The 21,361-nt window shown below is 42.5% G+C and overlaps 1 protein-coding gene across 1 annotated transcript in view; it reads right to left on the bottom strand.

Annotated features, from left to right (window-relative positions):
• Positions 1-21,361, bottom strand: part of LOC135557437 (transcription initiation factor TFIID subunit 4-like) — a 127,297-nt gene that overhangs the window by 67,461 nt on the left and 38,475 nt on the right. Inside the window, 6 exon segments of the mRNA XM_064990698.1 lie at positions 2,174-2,230; positions 5,293-5,418; positions 6,418-6,548; positions 9,433-9,602; positions 18,815-18,929; positions 19,769-19,841. Coding sequence (XP_064846770.1) covers positions 2,174-2,230; positions 5,293-5,418; positions 6,418-6,548; positions 9,433-9,602; positions 18,815-18,929; positions 19,769-19,841 — 672 coding nt within the window.

Below are 21,361 nucleotides of genomic sequence, written 5' to 3'. Positions count from 1 at the left end.
AGAGATCTACTATGGTCTACAGTGCCTTCAGAAAGTATTCACACTCCTTGACTTTTTCCATATTCTGTTGTGTTATAGTCCAAATTTAAAATGTATTAAAATGAGATGTATTTGGTCACTGGCCTACACACAATAACCCATAACGTAAAATTGTAATTATGTTTTTAGAATGAAAAGCTGAAATGTCTTGAGTCAATAAGTATTCGACCCCTTCGTTATGTGCAATAATAGTGTTTAACATGATTTTGGAATGATTACCTTATCTCTGTAAACCATACTTACAATTACCTGTAAGATCCCTCAGTAAAGCGTTGCATTTCAAACACAGATTCAACCACAAAGACCAATGAGAGGAAGGAAACCGATCAGGGATTTCACTATGAGGCCAATGGTGACTTTAAAACAGTTACAGAGTTGAATGGCTGTGATAGGAGAAAACTGAGGATGGAGCAACAACATTGTAGTTACTCCACAATACAACCCTAATGGACAGAGTGAAATGAAGGAAGCCTGTACAGAATAAAAATATTCCAAAACATGCATCTTGTTTGCAACATGGCACTAAAGTAACACTGCAAAAAAGCATAGTGGTGGCGGCATCATTTTATTGGTATGCTTGTAATCGTTAAAGACTGGTGAGTGTTTCAAAATAAAAAATAAATTAAATAGAACTAAGCACAGGCAAAATTCTAGAGGAAACCTGGTTCAGTCTGCTTTCCACCAGACACTGGGAGAGCAATTTACCTTTCAGCAGGACAATAACCTAAAACACAAGGACAAATCTACACTGGAGTTTCTTACTAAGAAGACAGTGAATGAGTGGCCGATATAAAGTTTTGACTTAAATCTACTTGAAAATCTATGGCAAGACCTGAAAATGGTTCTCTAGCAATGACCAATAACCAATTTGATAGAGCTTGAAAAATGTTGAAAAGAATAACGGGGAAATGTTGCACAATCCAGGTGTGGAAAGCTCTTGGAGACTTACCCAGAAAGACTCACCGCTGTAACCACTGCCAAAGGTGCTTCTACAAAGTATTGACACATGGGTGTGAATACTTATCTAAATTACATATTTCTGTATTTCATTTTCAAAAAATTCTAAAAACATTATGGGGTATTGTGTGTAGATGGATAAGATAAAAAAAAATATTTAATCAATTTTGAATTCAGGCTGTCACAACAAAATGTGGAATAGGTCAAGGGGGTGGCAGGGTAGCCTAGTGGTTAGAGCGTTGGACTAGTAACCGGAAGGTTGCAAGTTCAAATCCCCGGCAAGGTAAAAATCTGTCGTTCTGCCCCTGAACAGGCAGTTAACCCACTGTTCCTAGGCCGTCATCGAAAATAAGAATTTGTTCTTAACTGACTTGCCTAGTTAAATAAAGGTTCAAAAAAAGTTTTTAAAAAAGGGGTATGAATACTTTCTGAAGACACTGTAGGTATACAGAGTGTTTATGCTCTTACTCTTTCTTTCAATAATAGCTCATTATGTTTTGCTCTTTCGGTTTCAACATACATCATGTCAATTAACATAAACACATACCAACTTTCAGTGTATCAAAACTATTTCACTAAATTAACAAACCACAAAGAAGAAGAGTGGTCTACTTTTTGGGATCCACATGATCCCCATATATAAATGTCTATTTGTTTAGAAAATTGGGGGACTAAAACAACTCAATGTAACAAATAAGCACAGTCGCTTCATACTTTATTTCTGATATTTCTGATATTTCCCATTTGTGCACCTATAATGCCAAAGTCATTTCATTCTTTTAAACTAAAATGCATATATAACTGTGACAGTAAACATATTTCTATCAGCCTTTACAATGCAAATGGCTTTACAGAAAGTGATAGGCTCCTCAATCTCTCTTTGAAAGAGCCATGCACAATGAACAGCAGTCTCCAAAAGGTTATCGGGAGCCAGAAAAGAGAGAGGGAGAGAGAGAAAGAGAGAGAGAAAAGAGGAGGAGGATCTCTTTGGTGTGGTGTCTCTGTTCTATAGAAACCACTTTTCCAAACGAGGCGGACATCAATCAGCACAAATAATTCCTACAACTTTTTAAGTCAGACCTTTAAATGGCATTACATATGTAGCGAGGCATGAAAAATTTATATGTTGAAGTCTTGGGAAAATGTCAAGGGTAATGATCTCCAGCACAGCGCTTACCTCCTTAGCTTTTTGTTTCAGTCGAGCCTGCTCTGGGTCCTCTTGCCTGGAGCGACTCTGCAGAGATAAGGAGGGGGGGGGACACAGGTTAACAGCTGGTTTAAGGACCCCCTCATCTGTTGCAGCCAGCACAAAAATAGTACAAAATCGGAACAGGATACAAGGTGTCAAGGACATCGTATTTGGATTCATAGAAGTGCGCCCAAGGCCAGTGCCCTTTAAACCTGCGCCAAATCCCGCCGTAAATAAGCTGCTGGAGGGAAATTCTAATCAAAGGAGGTTATTAAAAATTCTGCGCGAGCCAGCAGAGCACACAGGGCTGGGAGAATGTGCTCAAACTCAGACAGTCACAGGCACTCTGTCTGTCCCTCTTTTGTTCCGGTGCCATTGCTGTGTGTGTGTGTGTGTGTGTGTGTGTGTGTGTGTGTGTGTGTGTGTGTGCGTGTGTGCGGTGTGTGTGTATGTGTGTATGTGTGTATGTGTGTATGTGTGGTGTGTGGTGTGTGGTGTGTGGTGTGTGGTGTGTGGTGTGTGTATGCGGATCTCTCTAGAGTCAGGACCAGAGTCCACAGTACCGGAGCGCCACTGTAATTAGTTAGTGAGAGCTGAGCTGCCTGTGCAGCTTGTACCTGTCTGTGTGAGCTGTTAACCACAGGGCTTCCAATTAACCATACAGGGACTCTTCTAAAAGCTCACTGTTAGTGGCACCCTGCCAGATCACCACACTATCACAGTACTAATCTACTGTAGCTATCAGCGACGCAGTGTACTTTTCCTATGAGTCTATGAAAGAAAGATACACTGTTGAATGCTCCCGTAGTTTTATTGTACAACGTTTCGACCTGTAGGTCTTCGTCTATGCTATGGTAATACAGGCAGCTAACAGTGCTGCCCCCTGCCATAGCAATGGGAATAATAAAAAATATTAAAAATATACTTCCTGTTTAACTAGCATAAATTCATTTAGCTTGAATGAAGGTTAGGGATATGACTAGTAATGGTCCAATGTGTCTTTAACATTGCCTAACCTCTCTAAGAGCATGGTCATCCCAGTGGTGTTAAAGACTACTTCATTAATATCTCTGAACGTGATGCTCCTCTTGATGTTTCTTTTTTTCTACTATAAGCAATCAAATGCTATTTGCCTTCAGTGGTGCTGGAAAGCAAGAGTCTAGCTACCCGTGCCCTGTCCCCCTCCCTCCCTCCCTCCTTCCCTCACTACCTCATGAACAGATGCAGTCGTCTTGCCCTGCTCCTTGCTAATTGGCCTTAAATATATCAGGCGGTTCACGTGCTGGTCGGTATCTCAACTAAAACGACTGCATTTGCCCTCCAGTCGGCCGGAGCATCCCTGAAGACCTGAGTCATATTTTAAATGGACGGAGGAGTGGGAGCAGAGGAGGGGATTATTTTAGTAGATTCTTATTTGAGAGGTCAAATTATAAGGGAGCCCCAGCTTGGAGCCTGGCCGTCAGCGGGGAGAAAACAGGGACAAAGACGGACTGTTTACCAAGGGCCATGGTGGTACTGACATGCTTTATATCTCCTCTGTCAGCTCAGCTGTCCTGATCTCTCTCTCTCTCTCTCTCTAAAGGGAACAGGACAGCTGGATGCTGGATCCTCATTACTGTTTGAATAGACCAGTTAGACTGTAGGAGGTGTATAGTGGAAATGGACAAGTCAAATTAATTAATGTGCCTCAAAACCATCCTATGTTATAATAATGAGCCCAGACAACACATATTGCATATTAGTTATACACTTTTACTAAAGATTTTTTCAGGTGTGATAAACTGATGTTTAGTAAAACTTAATGTCATATACTCCTTCTAAAGATACTTACAGTTAGGCCCTGAGATTGCATCTTTTATAAATAACAAAATAAAGCTTGGTGCTTAATTGACAGCTTTGCTGTCAAGGCAGTAGTTTCCTAATTACCAACTATAACAGCGGCAAGGCGGGTCATTGTTCATCAGTCTGAATGTTTCTAATGTCCTGCATGGCAGGCAGGGCCAGACCATAAAAATGCAATCAGCTGTGGGACATTGTCTCTGTTGAAGATGTATTAAATGAAGCAAGCTTCTCTCTAATGTCTCACCGTGGGGCAATTCCCTTCAACACATATTCTGTTGGTGGTGACAGTATTGGACCTTCGCATCATACTGTATGTCTAATGAATTATGTACCTGTCTTATTTGATAGATTGTATGAAGTATGTGAGAACTTATTCAAGTCATTTCACAATCTTATACAAGTTAAGTGTGTGCAAGAAGTGTTTACACCAGTATCAACAGCCTGAGTGTGACTGGATGGACACACATGAGTGTGCAGAGACGGCCTAGATGCAATTCATCTGTTCTGAGACTCTGTACGGCTCTCTGAGGCTCTCCTGCCCACTACTGTTGAAGCTGGTTCTCCTGAGTACTGAGATGGCTGAGATGACACGCATTTAGCTCTGGGCGTGTCAGCGGGTATGTGAGGAGGATCAGATCAGAGGAATGTATAGAGTTCCACAGTGGTTCCTCTGCTTGTTGTGTTTGGGGACAATTGAGAGGACAAAGGAGCCCTAGAGCGAGGGGGCGGGAGAACACACTGAGGTCACACTACGGAGGGCGCACTCGGTTTCTTCTGTTAGGGCCTGGGCAGGAACAGCGAAGACACCACACTGCCCTAGAACTTACACACTACCTTACACACCACCTTACACACCACCTTACACACCACCTTACACACCACCTTACACACCACCTTACACACCACCTCACACACCACCTCACACACTACCTCACACACCACCTCACACACCACCTCACACACCACCTTACACACCACCTCACACACCACCTCACACACTACCTTACACACTACCTTACACACTACCTTACACACTACCTTACACATTACCTTACACACTACCTTACACACTACCTTACACACTACCTTACACATTACCTTACACACCACCTTACACACCACCTCACACACAAGTAACACACACAATAGCAACAGAGCTACTAAATTGGGCTAAAGATCAGGATTGAATGTGAAATCACATTGACTGTGTGATTGTAACTAAAAGGGATATATGCATTTATAACAAGAAGGCGACTAGAACTTACTTTAGCTGCTTTGAGTAGGATCTCTCTCTCCTGTTCATCCTTCCTCTGCTTCTCTATCCTCTCCAGCTGCTCAAAGAACTTTAGCTGCGACCGCACGTCTGCCGACTGCTCAAACCACTCCTCATCCTGCAGAGAGACAGAGAGGGAAAGGAAGAAAAAGTGGAAAAATAACTTAAGATACTAAGAAGATCTCATTTTAACCACAAGTTTGGATAAACATATTACTATAACTTTAGACACCTCGTCTCTCTCAACCACCCGTTTGGATAACTAATCACAACTTTTCTTTGTTTACAGGTATCACTGCTTCTCGTTGTGTTAAATATGTTGTTCTGCACTTGGGAGATGGGAAGATGAGACAAGTTTCAGAAGGAAAACAAAGTTTGTGGGTCATCAAAAAGTTAATATGACAATTGTTTATTCCCTGTGTGTGTCTCTGTCTCTCTGTTCTCCCCCAACACCCTTTATCAGTTTCTCTCACTCTATCTCCCTCTCTGTGGCGATGTGAGGAGCTGGGTGGCAGAGCAGAGCACAGAGTGGAGTGACATCTGAGGGTTTGTCACCACGCACACGTCTCTCTCATCCTTCCTCCCTCCTTTGTTCAGAGCTGAGCCTGCACTCCTCCCCTCCTCCGTAACTCAGTCGAGCCGTGCTCTCTCTTTCAGGCCGCCCGCCCGGTTGGTTTTTTCGCTGATGTCAACAGAGTGGCTTCACAGAGACGAGGAGACTTCACGCATCTAACACGCCTCATTTACAAACCGCAAAAAAGACTAAACAAGACAGGGACATCTGTAGCCCACCACCCCTCTCCTCTGCCTCACATACAAACAGGAAAACAGCTTTTCAAAGTTGCTATGCTTTTTGCTTTCTTTCTTTTACAAGGAGCAGAGTTGAATTTACTTTATTGTAAACCAATTAAATGTGGTTACATTGCTATATTCAAGGCCAAAAGTTCATGTCACCCATGCTGGTGTGCCAGACAGAGGCCTGAAAAAGATCTATCAGGTATTTTTCAAAGTTCTGAAGAATATGTTTCTGTGGAAACTGTGCTATGGTGTTTATCACTTAAGTGTAAAAAGTGCCCACCTCCTCATAGGTATGTCTGTCTCTGGCACAACTACTTACTTTACCACCGTCCATCCTGTGCTGTGCGATGGAGGAGACCTTCTCCAGCACAGTGCGGAGTCGGGACTGGGTAGCGTGGGAGATGAAGTTCACAGCCTCCATAGGAACCTCTGACACGCCAAACTTCTTAGCTTAGGGTCACACACAGACAGAAGGACTCCAACATCAATACACGCTGATCTCCCCAAATCCCAGTCCAAAAAGGCTTTTCACACTACTGAACCAAGCTGAGCCGAACCAAACCAAGCTGTAATGAGCTGGCCTGGTTCCACATCCACCATTGTTGTTGGAACCATGCTAAAATGGACAAAGCAAAACATCTGTGCCAGCACAGTTTGGGTTAGGTCAGGACAATAGTGTGAAAACGGTATTTGTTTAATAATGAAAAAGCTCTGTCTAGATGTTTCACAGTTCTAGTGCCATGTTGAGAATAGTATCCAAGTATGAATTGCCAAGCTTACTCTGCAGTCTTTCATGTGTGTAGCTGTAAACAACATTGGCCAACCTTAACTTTAAATGATCATTTCAACTAGTTTTCTGACAGTAAACAGTTTGTGAAGTCATAATTAAGAGGTGAGAGTTTAGCAGGTTAGGATCTGTTTTTCTTCCTTTTTAATATTCCATTAACAGAATGTTCTCTCTGGTACACTTTTAAGTAAACCACACCAATTATTTAAATCAGCTGTACTGTACACACACCTTTTCCCAGTCTAACATCTTGAAAGGATCGAGATCCGTATAAGCCTGATAATTCGTGTGAAAATTCAAAAACATTTTCTCTGGGTCGTAAGCGATGTCAAAAGGAAAAATACTAAAGGCTTCCACTCTCCAACAAACTGAGATCTTTAAGGCACCGAGACAAAGAAAGCCACGTTCTCTATGAAATAATAAATACCTTCCTCAATGTAGTCCACACCAGCCCCTCACTTAGGACTATAGGAGAGTCTAAACAGCATTGAATTGCTTTAGTGTTAGTTTCCAACCACCTTAACAGGCTTTATTTTGTACTGTATTTACTGGTAATCTCATCTACCCTTAAATAGAGAAAAGTGAACTTTCTGCACTGAACACGAGTGAGTCTCTCTGGAGTTGAGTACTTCTGCATGTGTCTCTGCAGAATTGGACCTCTGAGGTACCAGTGCACATATACTTTGAGAGGCTATTCTAGAAAACTCCAGCTATGCATATGTTCTAGGCCCTGGGAGTCAGGAGGGAATTGCTGCTTGCGGTTTCACAAATGAAACTGGCCCACGGCTCAAGGACAAGCCTGAAGAACGATAGAGGGGGAGAAAGAAGAGAGATAGAAAGAGAGAAGGAGGTGAGAGGAGAGAGAGAGATGGGAAGAGATAGAAAGAGAAAAAAGGAGACAGAAAGAAACAGGGAGAGAGAAACAAGCTCCTGGACATTCTGAAAGGTCCTCACCGGATCTGAATCTATCCTGCCCCGCTGTACATCTCCCTGTCCAGTGGTGGCAGCAGAGAGCAGAGGGCAGCATGAAGCAGAGGGGTGAGTCAGGGCTGTGTACCACTGTGTGAGGAGGACCACATCCCCACTAGCCTCTGATTGAGCAGAGTTGGCAGGCTGGGGAGCCTCCCTTGGTTCTGCTGCCAGCTGAGAGTTCTCCACAGCCCATCACTGACACAACAAAGCCGCCCAAGTGCCACTTCCCCAGCAGGGGGCACCATGGCCTCCCACCCACCCGGCCCCCGCACAGCACCAAGCCCCCAGAGCAAGATTTACATTTTTAAACCCCTCCTCCCCAAGGTGACGGGATAACAACCTCACCAATGTACTGTGTAACAGCACATGACCTCTGGGCCTCATTGTCACCGTCACCATGGATACTTAATTGAGGTAAAACAAGAATAAACGTATTAGCGCTAAAACTCCCTGTTGTGTTTGAATTCTATTCTACTGTGTGATTTATAATGCAACGTGTATTCAAGACTTAGTTGTTTATGTTAATATTATTGAATTGCACTTTCACACATTAGGCTTAGACATTTCCGACACAGTGCAAAAAGGCTTGAAGTGTAACAAAGTGACATTTACCAGTACCACCATTGAATGTGCCTAACGAGAGGCCAATACATTGTAGATACTAGTCTATCACATGGTAAACCCTCACATGAATTCTAATATGAACAGAGACTGATTCCACTGGTCCATGAATCATCTCACATTCGCAAATAGGACAGTATCTGAATGTGGAGCTCCAATCAAAAGACGAAGAAGAAGAACTAAATCCAGTCTTGTAACTCTGAACTCTCTTCCTTCAGTCCACAGGACAATCTGACAAGCAGCCTTCAAAAGACAGCTCTATAAAGTATTTATGTCAGGGCCTGGGGTCTAGTAAGTTCAGACAGACACTGAAGAATTCATTAAAGGAGGTGAAAGAACTGTTAAGTGCACCAAGTTTAAAATGAGGGAGGGCAGAAAGGAGCGTCTGCTCCGGCCTGGCCTGCAACCTCCCATCAGGGGAAGTAAATCAAACTGTCTGTCTTTAGTGATGACACTACAGATACAGAAACAACAAGGAGAATACAAGAAAACACAAAGCTAACAGATAGATTTCATCACACACACACACACACACACACACACACACACACACACAGACAGGGGTCTGGCCTATATTTTCTAAACCAACACACGTTTGAAGGAACATGATTCTGTTTGGTACACGTTCATGAATAAATTCAAGATCAATCTGAAGATAATAATCACTATGATGAAAATGAAGATCAGCATCATTGGCAACACTTGATGATTATGGAATTATTATTATGGACCTGGAGATAATACTAATCGTGAAGACAACGATACTGTACATGATTCCAACTCAAATCTCTATCATTTAATGACTTTAAAGACTTACTGTGTATGCAAATTCTATTGTTCGATTGCTGTGAACAAGGCGTCATTCTCATACACTATATGGGTATTCTCCCGAGGTTTCTCTAGTGAGGGTGTCATCATGTACTATAATGTACTGTAGTAGTGTACTGTCCGTACCTGTCTCCAGGATGCGTCTGTGTAACAGGCCCGGGTGAAGGAAGGCCTCATCTTTACAGGAGCGGATGTGTGTCCCCACCAGCTCAGAGTTGGTTGCCAGGATACGAGCGCTCTCTTCATTCAGGTTCACCCCCGCCATGGACGCCACATCGTTAATGTCATCATCATCCCTGGAAACAAATAGATGGAGGATTCATTTTTTTAAGGGCTCTACAGATGTAGTTTGTTTCTGCAAACTTGTTGTGTATTTGAGTTTTAAAAATAAATCTAAAGTTGTCATTTCCACTTAGAAGTGTCAGACTTGTTTTGCCCTCATGAAAAATGTATCAACCCCTACAAAAATGGTAATGAATTATAATCCACATAATAATTCAAATGTCCTGTTGCTGCTGTAGCAAACTGCCTCAAATTAAGATCCTACATCTGTACATGAACTCTTACAACAATGTCTGTATAAAACCATATTGTATGTATCCCTGTATGTATCCCTGTTACAGTATTAGTTTACATGTCCCTATAGACAATTACAGGGCTGTTCCTGTGGAAAACTGACAGATTTTCTCATTCATTTCATTCAAGGTTCAATCGTACAGGGAAAGTAGTGTATACACTTGCATTGTTATGATTCAGAGGTGTATAAGCTGCTCATAATAATACACTATTTTAATAGGTTTTATTCCATCCAGAGTCCATTTGAGTCAGCATATAGTAGGGTTGACAACGTTTGGATGGAGGGGAGCTGGGTAAGGATGCACAGGAGGATTGGAACTGCTGTGTGATGAATCTGGCAATATACTAATATCAACAAACACTGTATACAGACCACTCTGCTCAGAACAGCAATATCATCCAGTACATGTCCAGTGGAAATATCCACCACCATTTCGATTCACAACACGATCTGGCTTCTCAATACATTGTTCATTTTCTCAAATATGAGCTTTTTTAGAATTCCTACATAGGTTTGGATCAGTAAAATGTATTAGGTATCGTATTTGAGGTAAACAGTAACAATGGGATAAAGGACCAAGAAGACCTATTGAGGTCAAGGTCCTCCCCAAGGAGGATGACCATCATTAAAAGAATGGAGTGTCTGACCCAAACAGTTCACCTTACATTTTAGGTTTTGGGTGAATCTGACATTGACAGTGGCCAGGCCTAAATCCTCTTTCCAGTCTCTCTATGAGTGAGTACCCTAACAGGGGAACGAGTGCTGTGGTAACCTGGTTGTGGCTGGCAATGCCCTGGGCTCATTATCTATGGAAACACTGCCTCCCTCCCTCGCTCGCTGGGCTGGAGGAACCACTAAGTGGCAGTGACAGAGGGCACAGAGAACCACAGAACACACACAGGGCAGCCGCTCACTGCCTCCCTCGCCCGTTCCTTCACCTCCCCTCTAAAGGAATTGGCGTTCGCACCGCCAGCAGCCACTGGTTCCGACCGTCAGAAGTTACGTGTTGCGGGGGCCATGCACGTTGATGCTGCCTTGTTCTCTCTGCCCGCAGCGGGCGGGCGTCCATGTGTGGGAACACATCGCCATCGTCAGCAGCAGGCATTGCACCCCGCTGATGTCTCCCTGTTCCTCTGTAATGTGACGAGCACCTATATGAGTCCTGACATCCCGGCAGGAGGTTGACAAAGACGATTAGAGCTCCTTCCTGCACCAAGAGATCTCACTAGACCCTCTACTCACCCTGCCAGTCCCAGTCCTACTCTCTCTGAGTCTAATAATGAACCTCCATGTAGAATCTACCCAACAACACTCTCATGATACAGTAGATTACTATGTTATTATTATATCTCTCCCTCCTACTGTAGGCTATACACCTTCGTCTTCACCACCATCATCTTCATCAACACCCAACACCCTGGCCTCCTAACCTCAATATCCATTAAATAAATAAACCATCATATGTAATGATGAATAACACATAAAGTTACACAACATAGCTAGTGGACATGGACATGCTATGTTGCTATGCAAATAACTCCCTTATTCCTGATTCTTAATAGCACAGCTAGACGTCTCCTGTGTTTGGGGGGGGGGGGGGGGTCTACAACCAAATGGAAATGCAAGACAAGGCTAACATTAAAAGGATGGAATTAGTTGAAACGCATAACAAAAAGACTCCTGAACAAATGTACAGTACCTTCTCCTCTCACTAATAAAGGTGAGATATAATTAGGTTCCTATGGAGGAAAAGACACCTCTCAATGATTGGTTTGGCTTTGCTGCGGGACATGACACCGAGAGCAACATGAATACTTATGCATGCATTTTCCATATCAAGCCTGGATGGGAGAGGGCACGCCATAGGTGGGGATTTGGATTGGATTTAGAAGGAGCATGCGTATGTGTGGAAAGGGGGCATCCAGTCAGGGAAGAGCCAGGATCCAGGGCCAGACAGGGATCGTCTCTGATACCTCCCCCCAGAGAGTGCCCCCTGTGCCAAGGTAGGGGTCGTCCACCGAGCCATCTGAGTGACTAACACCCCTGAGACCCCTCCATGTAGCTAGTCATAACTCACAGTGAGTGAGACACACACACAGTCACACACACAGTCACACACACAGGCTCAGGCCACTGCAGCTTCCTCAATGTGCACTACAGCCTGTCGCTTTAGACAACGCCGACTGCTGCCAATATGTATCAAAGCCAGTGTACTGTAGTTTAAACACATTCCGTCACTGTGTGTCCGGCCTGGTCTGGACGTGAATGAGCTGGATGGGGGCCGGGGTAGAGGGACGTATGACCCAGACCAGACATAGAGTGGGCTCACCGCTGGCATTTTAACCTTTATTTAACTAGGCAAGTCAGTTAAGAACAAATTCTTATTTACAATGACGGCCTACCGGGGAACAGTGGGTTAACTGCCTTGATCAGGGGCAGAACGACAGATTTTTACCTTAACCGCTCGGGATTCGATCCAGCAACCTTTTGGTTACTGGCCCAACGATGTAACCACTAGGCTACCTGTCGCTGCATTGGGCTGAGGGGGCTGATGTCTGAGATGGCTGAGGGCTGAGAACTAGGGGATGAGGGCCGGCTGTGATTAAAGCGGATGTTGGGTGTTTACAGAAAGCATGGAGGGAGAGACTAGCTGCTTCCACTCAGCACTGTAAACCTACACTGTGGCTGCCTGTCTGTCTGTCTGTCAGTAGGTCAATGGTCACCACAGCAGAGCACACTGGAACTCACCGGGAACCCCACAGGCCCTGCGGTCTGAACACAACCCAGCACAACACATCACAACACAGCACATAACAACATAACGCAACACAACACAGCACATCCCAACACAGCACATAACATAGCACAACACAACAAGCACAACACAGCCCAACACAGCACACACCAACACAGCACATAACACAGCACAACACAGCACATAACAACACAACGCAACAAAATGCGACGCAACACATCACAGCACAACACAGCACATAACAACACATCACAACAGATAAATAAATAAATAGGTCAAGGTGGAGACACTAGAGGGGTTATGCCTGGTTGATTATATGTGAACCATGTTTGACTGGTTATGAATTGAATCTCTGAGATCATAGTCTATTCAACCCCTATCCACTTATCTACGAAACCCTAGCATTATGTTCTTTACAAAGGGAAACAATACAAATCTGATGTTATACAAAACACCATCTACATAGCACAACGTTGGGGAGTGGAAGGAGGGGGGAGCATTTAAGATCAAACAAAAAAATGCCTACAGTACAATCTCAGTATCATCACTATTTTAAGGAGGGGGTAGACTCCCACCATCCCTCCCCATTTCTGGCCTATTGTGCACCCATGCTGGGAGGGAGTGCCTGAGAGTGCTCTGAGGTGAGAGGATACACACGCCACAGGGTCTGTTCCAACATGCTCTTATGTCCTCAGGAGGGGAACAGTATAGAGGTACATACAGCCCTGCCCTACCAGGGACTACTACACTACACAGCCAGACAACAGGGATTCCTAATCCATGTCAACCAGCAGAGTAGAGGGGTAGTGCTGGTGAGGATATATGAACCCTATTTGATTGATCTGACATGAAACTAGTGTGTAGCCTATGTACTGTATGGTTAGCCAGTATAGTGCACTGCTAGGGCAGAGAGGCAATGCGTGGTTTGTGTAAACATGGAGGCAGAAGCACCAGAGGGAAAAGGTTGTCAGTAACAAGCAACCCTGACAGCTTAATTATCAAGGCCACTAAAGATGTATTGGTTTATCAATCAGGGCCCGGGGCAGCTCATTTCCCCTCAGGAAGGGAGGCCATTACCATGACCCCGGTGGCCGACTATGGGCTCGGAGCCAGAGGCGGAAAGTAACTAAGTAAAAACACTTTGAAGTACTACTTAAGTATTTTGGGGGGTATCTGTACTTTACTTAAATCACCTACATTCCAAAATAAAATAATGCACATTTTACTCCTTACATTTTCCCACACCCAAAAGTACTCGTTACATTTTGAGTGTGTAGCAGGACAGGAAAATGTACATACATACGCACGCACACACAAACTGCGATGTGCTCGCAATCACGCTTGTACACACATATAAGCACCTATACTTATAGGTCATATCGTAAAAATCATTTTTCATGAACACGTTTTTTACAAAGATGAAACGAGCTGAAGAACCTGGAGGGAGGGTAAAAAATAAACATCTATATTAACAGGGAGTAACCATAAACATCTATATTAACAGGGAGTAACCATAAACATCTATATTAACAGGGGTCAACCATAAACATCTATATTAGCAGGGGGCAACCATAAACATCTATATTAACAGGGGTCAACCATAAACATCTATATTAACAGGGGGCAACCATAAACATCTATATTAACAGGGAGTAACCATAAACATCTATATTAACAGGGAGTAACCATAAACATCTATATTAACAGGGAGTAACCATAAACATCTATATTAACAGGGAGTAACCATAAACATCTATATTAACAGGGAGCAACCATAAACATCTATATTAACAGGGAGTAACCATAAACATCTATATTAACAGGGAGTAACCATAAACATCTATATTAACAGGGAGTAACCATAAACATCTATATTAACAGGGATCATAAACATCTATATTAACAGGGAGTAACCATAAACATCTATATTAACAGGGAGTAACCATAAACATCTATATTAACAGGGAGCAACCATAAACATCTATATTAACAGGGAGTAACCATAAACATCTATATTAACAGGGAGCAACCATAAACATCTATATTAACAGGGGGCAACCATAAACATCTATATTAACAGGGGGAAACTATAAACATCTATATTAACAGGGAGTAACCATAAACATCTATATTAACAGGGAGCAACCATAAACATCTATATTAACAGGGAGCAACCATAAACATTAACAGGGGGTAACCATAAACATCTATATTAACAGGGAGCAACCATAAACATCTATATTAACAGGGAGCAACCATAAACATCTATATTAACAGGGGTAACCATAAACATCTATATTAACAGGGGGGAACTATAAACATCTATATTAACAGGGGGCAACCATAAACATCTACATTAACAGGGAGCAACCATAAACATCTATATTAACAAGGGGTAACCATAAACATCTATATTAACAGGGGGAAACTATAAACATCTATATTAACAGGGGGAAACTATAAACATCTATATTAACAAGGGGAAACTATAAACATCTACATTAACATGGAGTAACCATAAATGTCTATATTAACAGGGAGTAACCATAAACATCTATATTAACAGGGAGTAACCATAAACATCTATATTAACAGGGAGTAACCATAAACATCTACATTAACATGGGGGTAACCATAAACATCTACATTAACATGGAGTAACCATTATTGTCTATATTAACAGGGAGTAACCATAAACATCTATATTAACAGGGAGTAACCATAAACATCTATATTAACAGGGGGTAACCATACACATCTATATTAACAGGGGGTAACCATACACATCTATATTAACAGGGAGTAACCATAAACATCTATATTAACAGGGGGTAACCATTCACATCTATATTAACAGGGAGTAACCATAAACATCTATATTAACAGGGGGTAACCATACACATCTATATTAACAGGGGGTAACCATACACATCTATATTAACAGGGGGTAACTATACACATCTATATTAACAGGGGGTAACCATAAACATCTATATTAACAGGGGGTAACCATACACATCTATATTAACAGGGGGTAACCATACACATCTATATTAACAGGGGGTAACCATACACATCTATATTAACAAGGGGCAACCATAAACATCTATATTAGCAGGGGGCAACCATAAACATCTATATTAACAGGGGGAAACTATAAACATCAATATTAACAGGGGTAACCATAAACATCTATATTAACAGGGGGAACTATAAACATCTATATTAACAGTAACCATACACATCTATATTAACAGGGGGCATAAACCATAAACATCTACATTAACAGGGAGTAACCATAAACATCTATATTAACAGGGGTAACCATAAACATCTATATTAACAGGGGAAACTATAAACATCTATATTAACAGGGGGAAACTATAAACATCTATATTAACAAGGGGAAACCATAAACATCTACATTAACATGGAGTAACCATAAACATCTATATTAACAGGGGTAACCATAAACATCTATATTAACAGGGAGTAACCATAAACATCTATATTAACAGGGGGCATAAACCATAAACATCTATATTAACAGGGGGTAACATCCATAAACATCTATATTAACAGGGAGCAACCATAAACATCTATATTAACAGGGGGTAACCATAAACATCTACATTAACAGGGAGTAACCATAAACATCTATATTAACAGGGAGTAACCATAAATGTCTATATTAACAGGGAGTAACCATAAACATCTATATTAACAGGGAGTAACCATAAACATCTACATTAACAGGGGTAACCATAAACATCTATATTAACAGGGGCAAACTATAAACATCTATATTAACAGGGGGTAACCATACACATCTATATTAACAGTGGGTAACCATACACATCTATATTAACAGGGGTAACCATAAACATCTATATTAACAGGGGGTAACTATAAACATCTATATTAACAGGGGCAAACTATAAACATCTATATTAACAGGGGGTAACCATACACATCTATATTAACAGGGGGTAACCATACACATCTATATTAACAGGGAGTAACCATAAACATCTATATTAACAGGGGGCAACCATAAACATCTATATTAACAGGGGGCAACCATAAACATCTACATTAACATGGAGTAACCATTATTGTCTATATTAACAGGGAGTAACCATAAACATCTATATTAACAGGGAGTAACCATAAACATCTATATTAACAGGGGGCAACCATAAACATCAATATTAACAGGGGGTAACCATAAACATCTATATTAACAGGGAGCAACCATAAACATCTATATTAACAGGGGGTAACCATAAACATCTACATTAACAGGGAGTAACCATAAACATCTATATTAACAGGGAGCAACCATAAATGTCTATATTAACAGGGAGTAACCATAAACATCTATATTAACAGGGAGTAACCATAAATGTCTATATTAACAGGGAGTAACCATAAACATCTATATTAACAGGGAGTAACCATAAACATCTACATTAACAGGGGTAACCATAAACATCTATATTAACAGGGGCAAACTATAAACATCTATATTAACAGGGGGTAACCATACACATCTATATTAACAGGGGGTAACCATACACATCTATATTAACAGGGGGTAACCATACACATCTATATTAACAGGGGGTAACCATACACATCTATATTAACAGGGGGTAACCATACACATCTATATTAACAGGGAGTAACCATAAACATCTATATTAACAGGGGGTAACCATACACATCTATATTAACAGGGGGTAACCATACACATCTATATTAACAGGGAGTAACCATAAACATCTATATTAACAGGGGGTAACCATACACATCTATATTAACAGGGGGTAACCATAAACATCTATATTAACAGGGGGTAACCATACACATCTATATTAACAGGGGGTAACCATACACATCTATATAACAGGGGGTAACCATACACATCTATATTAACAAGGGGTAACCATACACATCTATATTAACAGGGGTAACCATACACATCTATATTAACAGGGGGTAACCATAAACATCTATATTAACAGGGGGTAACCATACACATCTATATTAACAGGGGTAACCATACACATCTATATAACAGGGGGTAACCATACACATCTATATTAACAAGGGGTAACCATACACATCTATATTAACAGGGGTAACCATAAACATCTATATTAACAGGGGGTAACCATAAACATCTATATTAACAGGGGGTAACCATACACATCTATATTAACACATCTACATCTATATTAACAGGGGGTAACCATACACATCTATATTAACAGGGGGTAACCATACACATCTATATTAACAGGGGGTAACCATACACATCTATATTAACAGGGAGTAACCATAAACATCTACATTAACATGGGGTAACCATACACATCTATATTAACAGGGGGTAACCATACACATCTATATTAACATGGGGTAACCATAAACATCTATATTAACAGGGGGTAACCATACACATCTACATTAACATGGGGTAACCATACACATCTATATTAACAGGGGGTAACCATACACATCTATATTAACATGGGGTAACCATACACATCTACATTAACATGGGGTAACCATACACATCTATATTAACAGGGGGTAACCATACACATCTATATTAATAGGGAGCAACACACGTGTAGACTACACTGTGCCATTTTATTTAGAACAGGGTCATTGGCTAGTGTTAATTCATGTACATGTTTTCGATAATTACTTGTTCCTGCTTAACTTTTAGTAGTTCATTATCATTCCTACCAAAGAGTTGGAACAGGAATCCAGAGCATTGATGAGAGTATGAATTACTCTGAATGATCTATTGGCTGGGAGAGAGAGAGTGTTGCTATGTGACAGATAGATAGAGAGAGAGAGACAGAGAGACAGAGAGACAGACAGACAGACAGACAGACAGACAGACAGACAGACAGACAGACAGACAGACAGACAGACAGAGAGACAGAGAGAGAGAGAGAGGTAGATATATAGAGAGAGTCAGGCAGATGACAGGATGAAAACTCATGGCTTTAGCTGAAGAGTGTCGCCTGGAGTCTTCCAAGTTATATTGGTGAAATGCTGCCCCCATGTGCTGGCTGTCCATAACACTCAGTAAGACTCTTTCTCTCTTCTCCTCCCTCTCCTCACTACCTGAAGAGGTGCACAGAACCAGCGTTTTGTACCTGAAAGAACCGCCTCCGGGATCGTTCAGCTTGTTTTTCTGATTTCCAGAGCCCTTAACAGCAAAACCCACAGGACTTTTGCCTGCTTGGAATGTGGCTCCCTTGCTGACAGTGCCTGGGGGGAGAAAACACATACACACACACACACACACACACACACACACACACACACACACACACACACACACACACACACACACACACACACACACACACACACACACACACACAGAGAGTAATATTATTATGAGCTGTCCCCTCGTATTGTCATCAAACCTGCTCCTGTCTGAAGACTTTCTTTAACCATCTCTGTCACACTGGGGAGAGAAGAGGGAGACCAGGGGAGACAGAGGAGCAGCATCACAACGTAGGCAGCTCTCCCCAGGTTTGTATAGACAACATCATTCTGTCAATATCACTGCGCTTCACCGGTTCTCCTTACACTCCAAAACTGCATCCTGCTTGAAGACACATTTTTTTGTAGAGGCACAAGGACTGCCAGAGTGAATTTAAACTTGATTTTAACAGGCATGTTCCTAGCCAAGAGGCACAAAGTATTTTTAGAAACTTTTCCCACATTCCAATTTATGGACAAAAAACAACCGACAGATCTTTCACTGCAGGCAATCTGAGGAAGGGGCAAATCGAATTTGTATGCACCTCTGATCACACACATGCACACACACGCACAAATACACACACCTGAGAGCACACCACACTCTTTGGGGACCAGTATGGTATTTAGGAGATGTTTTAGGGCTTGCTTCAGTGTGTTCAGTCAGTGTTTGTGAATCAGTGTGAGATGGTAGCAGTGTAAATGTTTGATGAAAGGATGGGGTACAGCAGGATAGGAAACACCTGTTCTCAGCTCTCCTATCTGTCTGGTGTGAGATAAGGATTCTCTGTAGTACCATAGGAAATATGTATCAAGGCATGGAGATACGCTATAGTCACCTTGTGTTCTTAATGGTGTGATCAACATGGGCATCCTGACCTGGCAACCAGAGGTTCCCGCTTGCTTGATACCCTGAGGAAGGAGGGTTGGAGGGAGAGAGAGAGAGAGAGAGAGAGAGAGAGAGAGAGAGAGAGAGAGAGAGAGAGAGAGAGAAAGAGAGAGAGAGAGAGAGACAGAGAGAGAGACAGAGAGAGAGAGAGAGAGACAGAGAGACAGAGAGAGAAAGGGAGAGAGAGAGACAGAGAGGGATAGGGAGAGAGAGAGGCAGAGAGACAGAGAGAGACAGAGAGAGACAGAAAGAGAGACAGAGAGAGGGAGAGTGGGAGAGAGACAGAGAGAGAGAGAGAGAGAGAGAGACAGAGAGAGAGAGAAACAGAGAGGCAGAGAGAGACAGAGAGAGAGAGAGAGGCAGAGAGAGAGAGAGACAGAGAGAGACAGAGAGAGAGAGACAGAGAGAGAGAGACAGAGAGAGAGAGACAGAGAGAGCGAGACAGAGAGAGCGAGACAGAGAGAGACAGGGAGAGAGACAGAGAGAGAGAGAGAGAGAGAGAGAGAGAGAGAGAGAGAGAGAGAGAGAGGGAGAGAGAGAGAGAGAGAGAGAGAGAGGAAGAAGAAGAAGAATGGTAAATACAATTTAGACAGTTGACCCCATCAATGACAAGCAGGTTGTGTGACATTTAAATGGATTGATCCCAATTCATTTTGACATGAAAAAAGGTATCTCTGTGCGGGGAGGGGGGAATGGACCAGTGTGTGTGTCGCATAAAACAACGGGAGGAGGAAGAGGAGGAACAGCAGAGTGAAAAAGTAAAGACAGAGAAGAAGGAAGTGGTGGAGAGGGAAGTGGAGGAGAGGAGAGGGAAGTGGAGGAGAGGAGAGGGAAGTGGAGGAGAGGGAAGTGGAGGAGAGGAGAGGGAAGTGGAGGAGAGGGAAAGTGGAGGAGAGGAGAGGGAAGTGGAGGAGAGGAGAGGGAAGTGGAGGAGAGGAGAGGGAAGAGGAGAGGGAAGTGGAAGAGAGGAGAGGAGAGGAGAGGGAAGTGGAGGAGAGGAGAGGAGAGGGAAGTGGAGGAGAGGAGAGGGAAGTGGAGGAGAGGAGAGGGAAGTGGAGGAGACGGAAGTGGAGGAGAGGGAAGTGGAGGAGAGGAGAAGAGAGGAGAGGGAAGTGGAGGAGAGGAGAGGGAAGTGGAGGAGAGGAGAAGAGAGGAGAGGGAAGTGGAGGAGAGGAAAGTGGAAGAGAGGAGAAGAAAAGAGGAGAGGAGAGGAGGGCTGCTTCTGCGCTAATAGAGCCACTTCCTTCCTAGCATGCAGCCTAGCTGTGGGACAGGCCTGAGGCCCAGCCATCCATTCACACCAGTTTGCTTCTCACTGCATATTTTCTAGCCTTGTTTTCCATTCCCTGACACATGCTATATTACTGTTCAAGGGTTGAAAAAGATAGAGGCCATTTCTCCCAGAGATTCCCTGCAGGGCCTCAAAGAGGAAAATACATTCAGCAGCCAGAATAGAGAAGGTAGCACCTCTGGCAAACCCACAATACAGTTTGAGAAAATCACAGGTAAGTTCAAGAATCGAAAATTGGGGACATTTTTGGGG

This window comes from Oncorhynchus masou, chromosome 2 (genome assembly GCF_036934945.1).
Source record: "Oncorhynchus masou masou isolate Uvic2021 chromosome 2, UVic_Omas_1.1, whole genome shotgun sequence".
Taxonomy (NCBI): Eukaryota; Metazoa; Chordata; class Actinopteri; order Salmoniformes; family Salmonidae; genus Oncorhynchus; species Oncorhynchus masou.
This window is presented reverse-complemented; position numbering and strand designations above follow the sequence as displayed.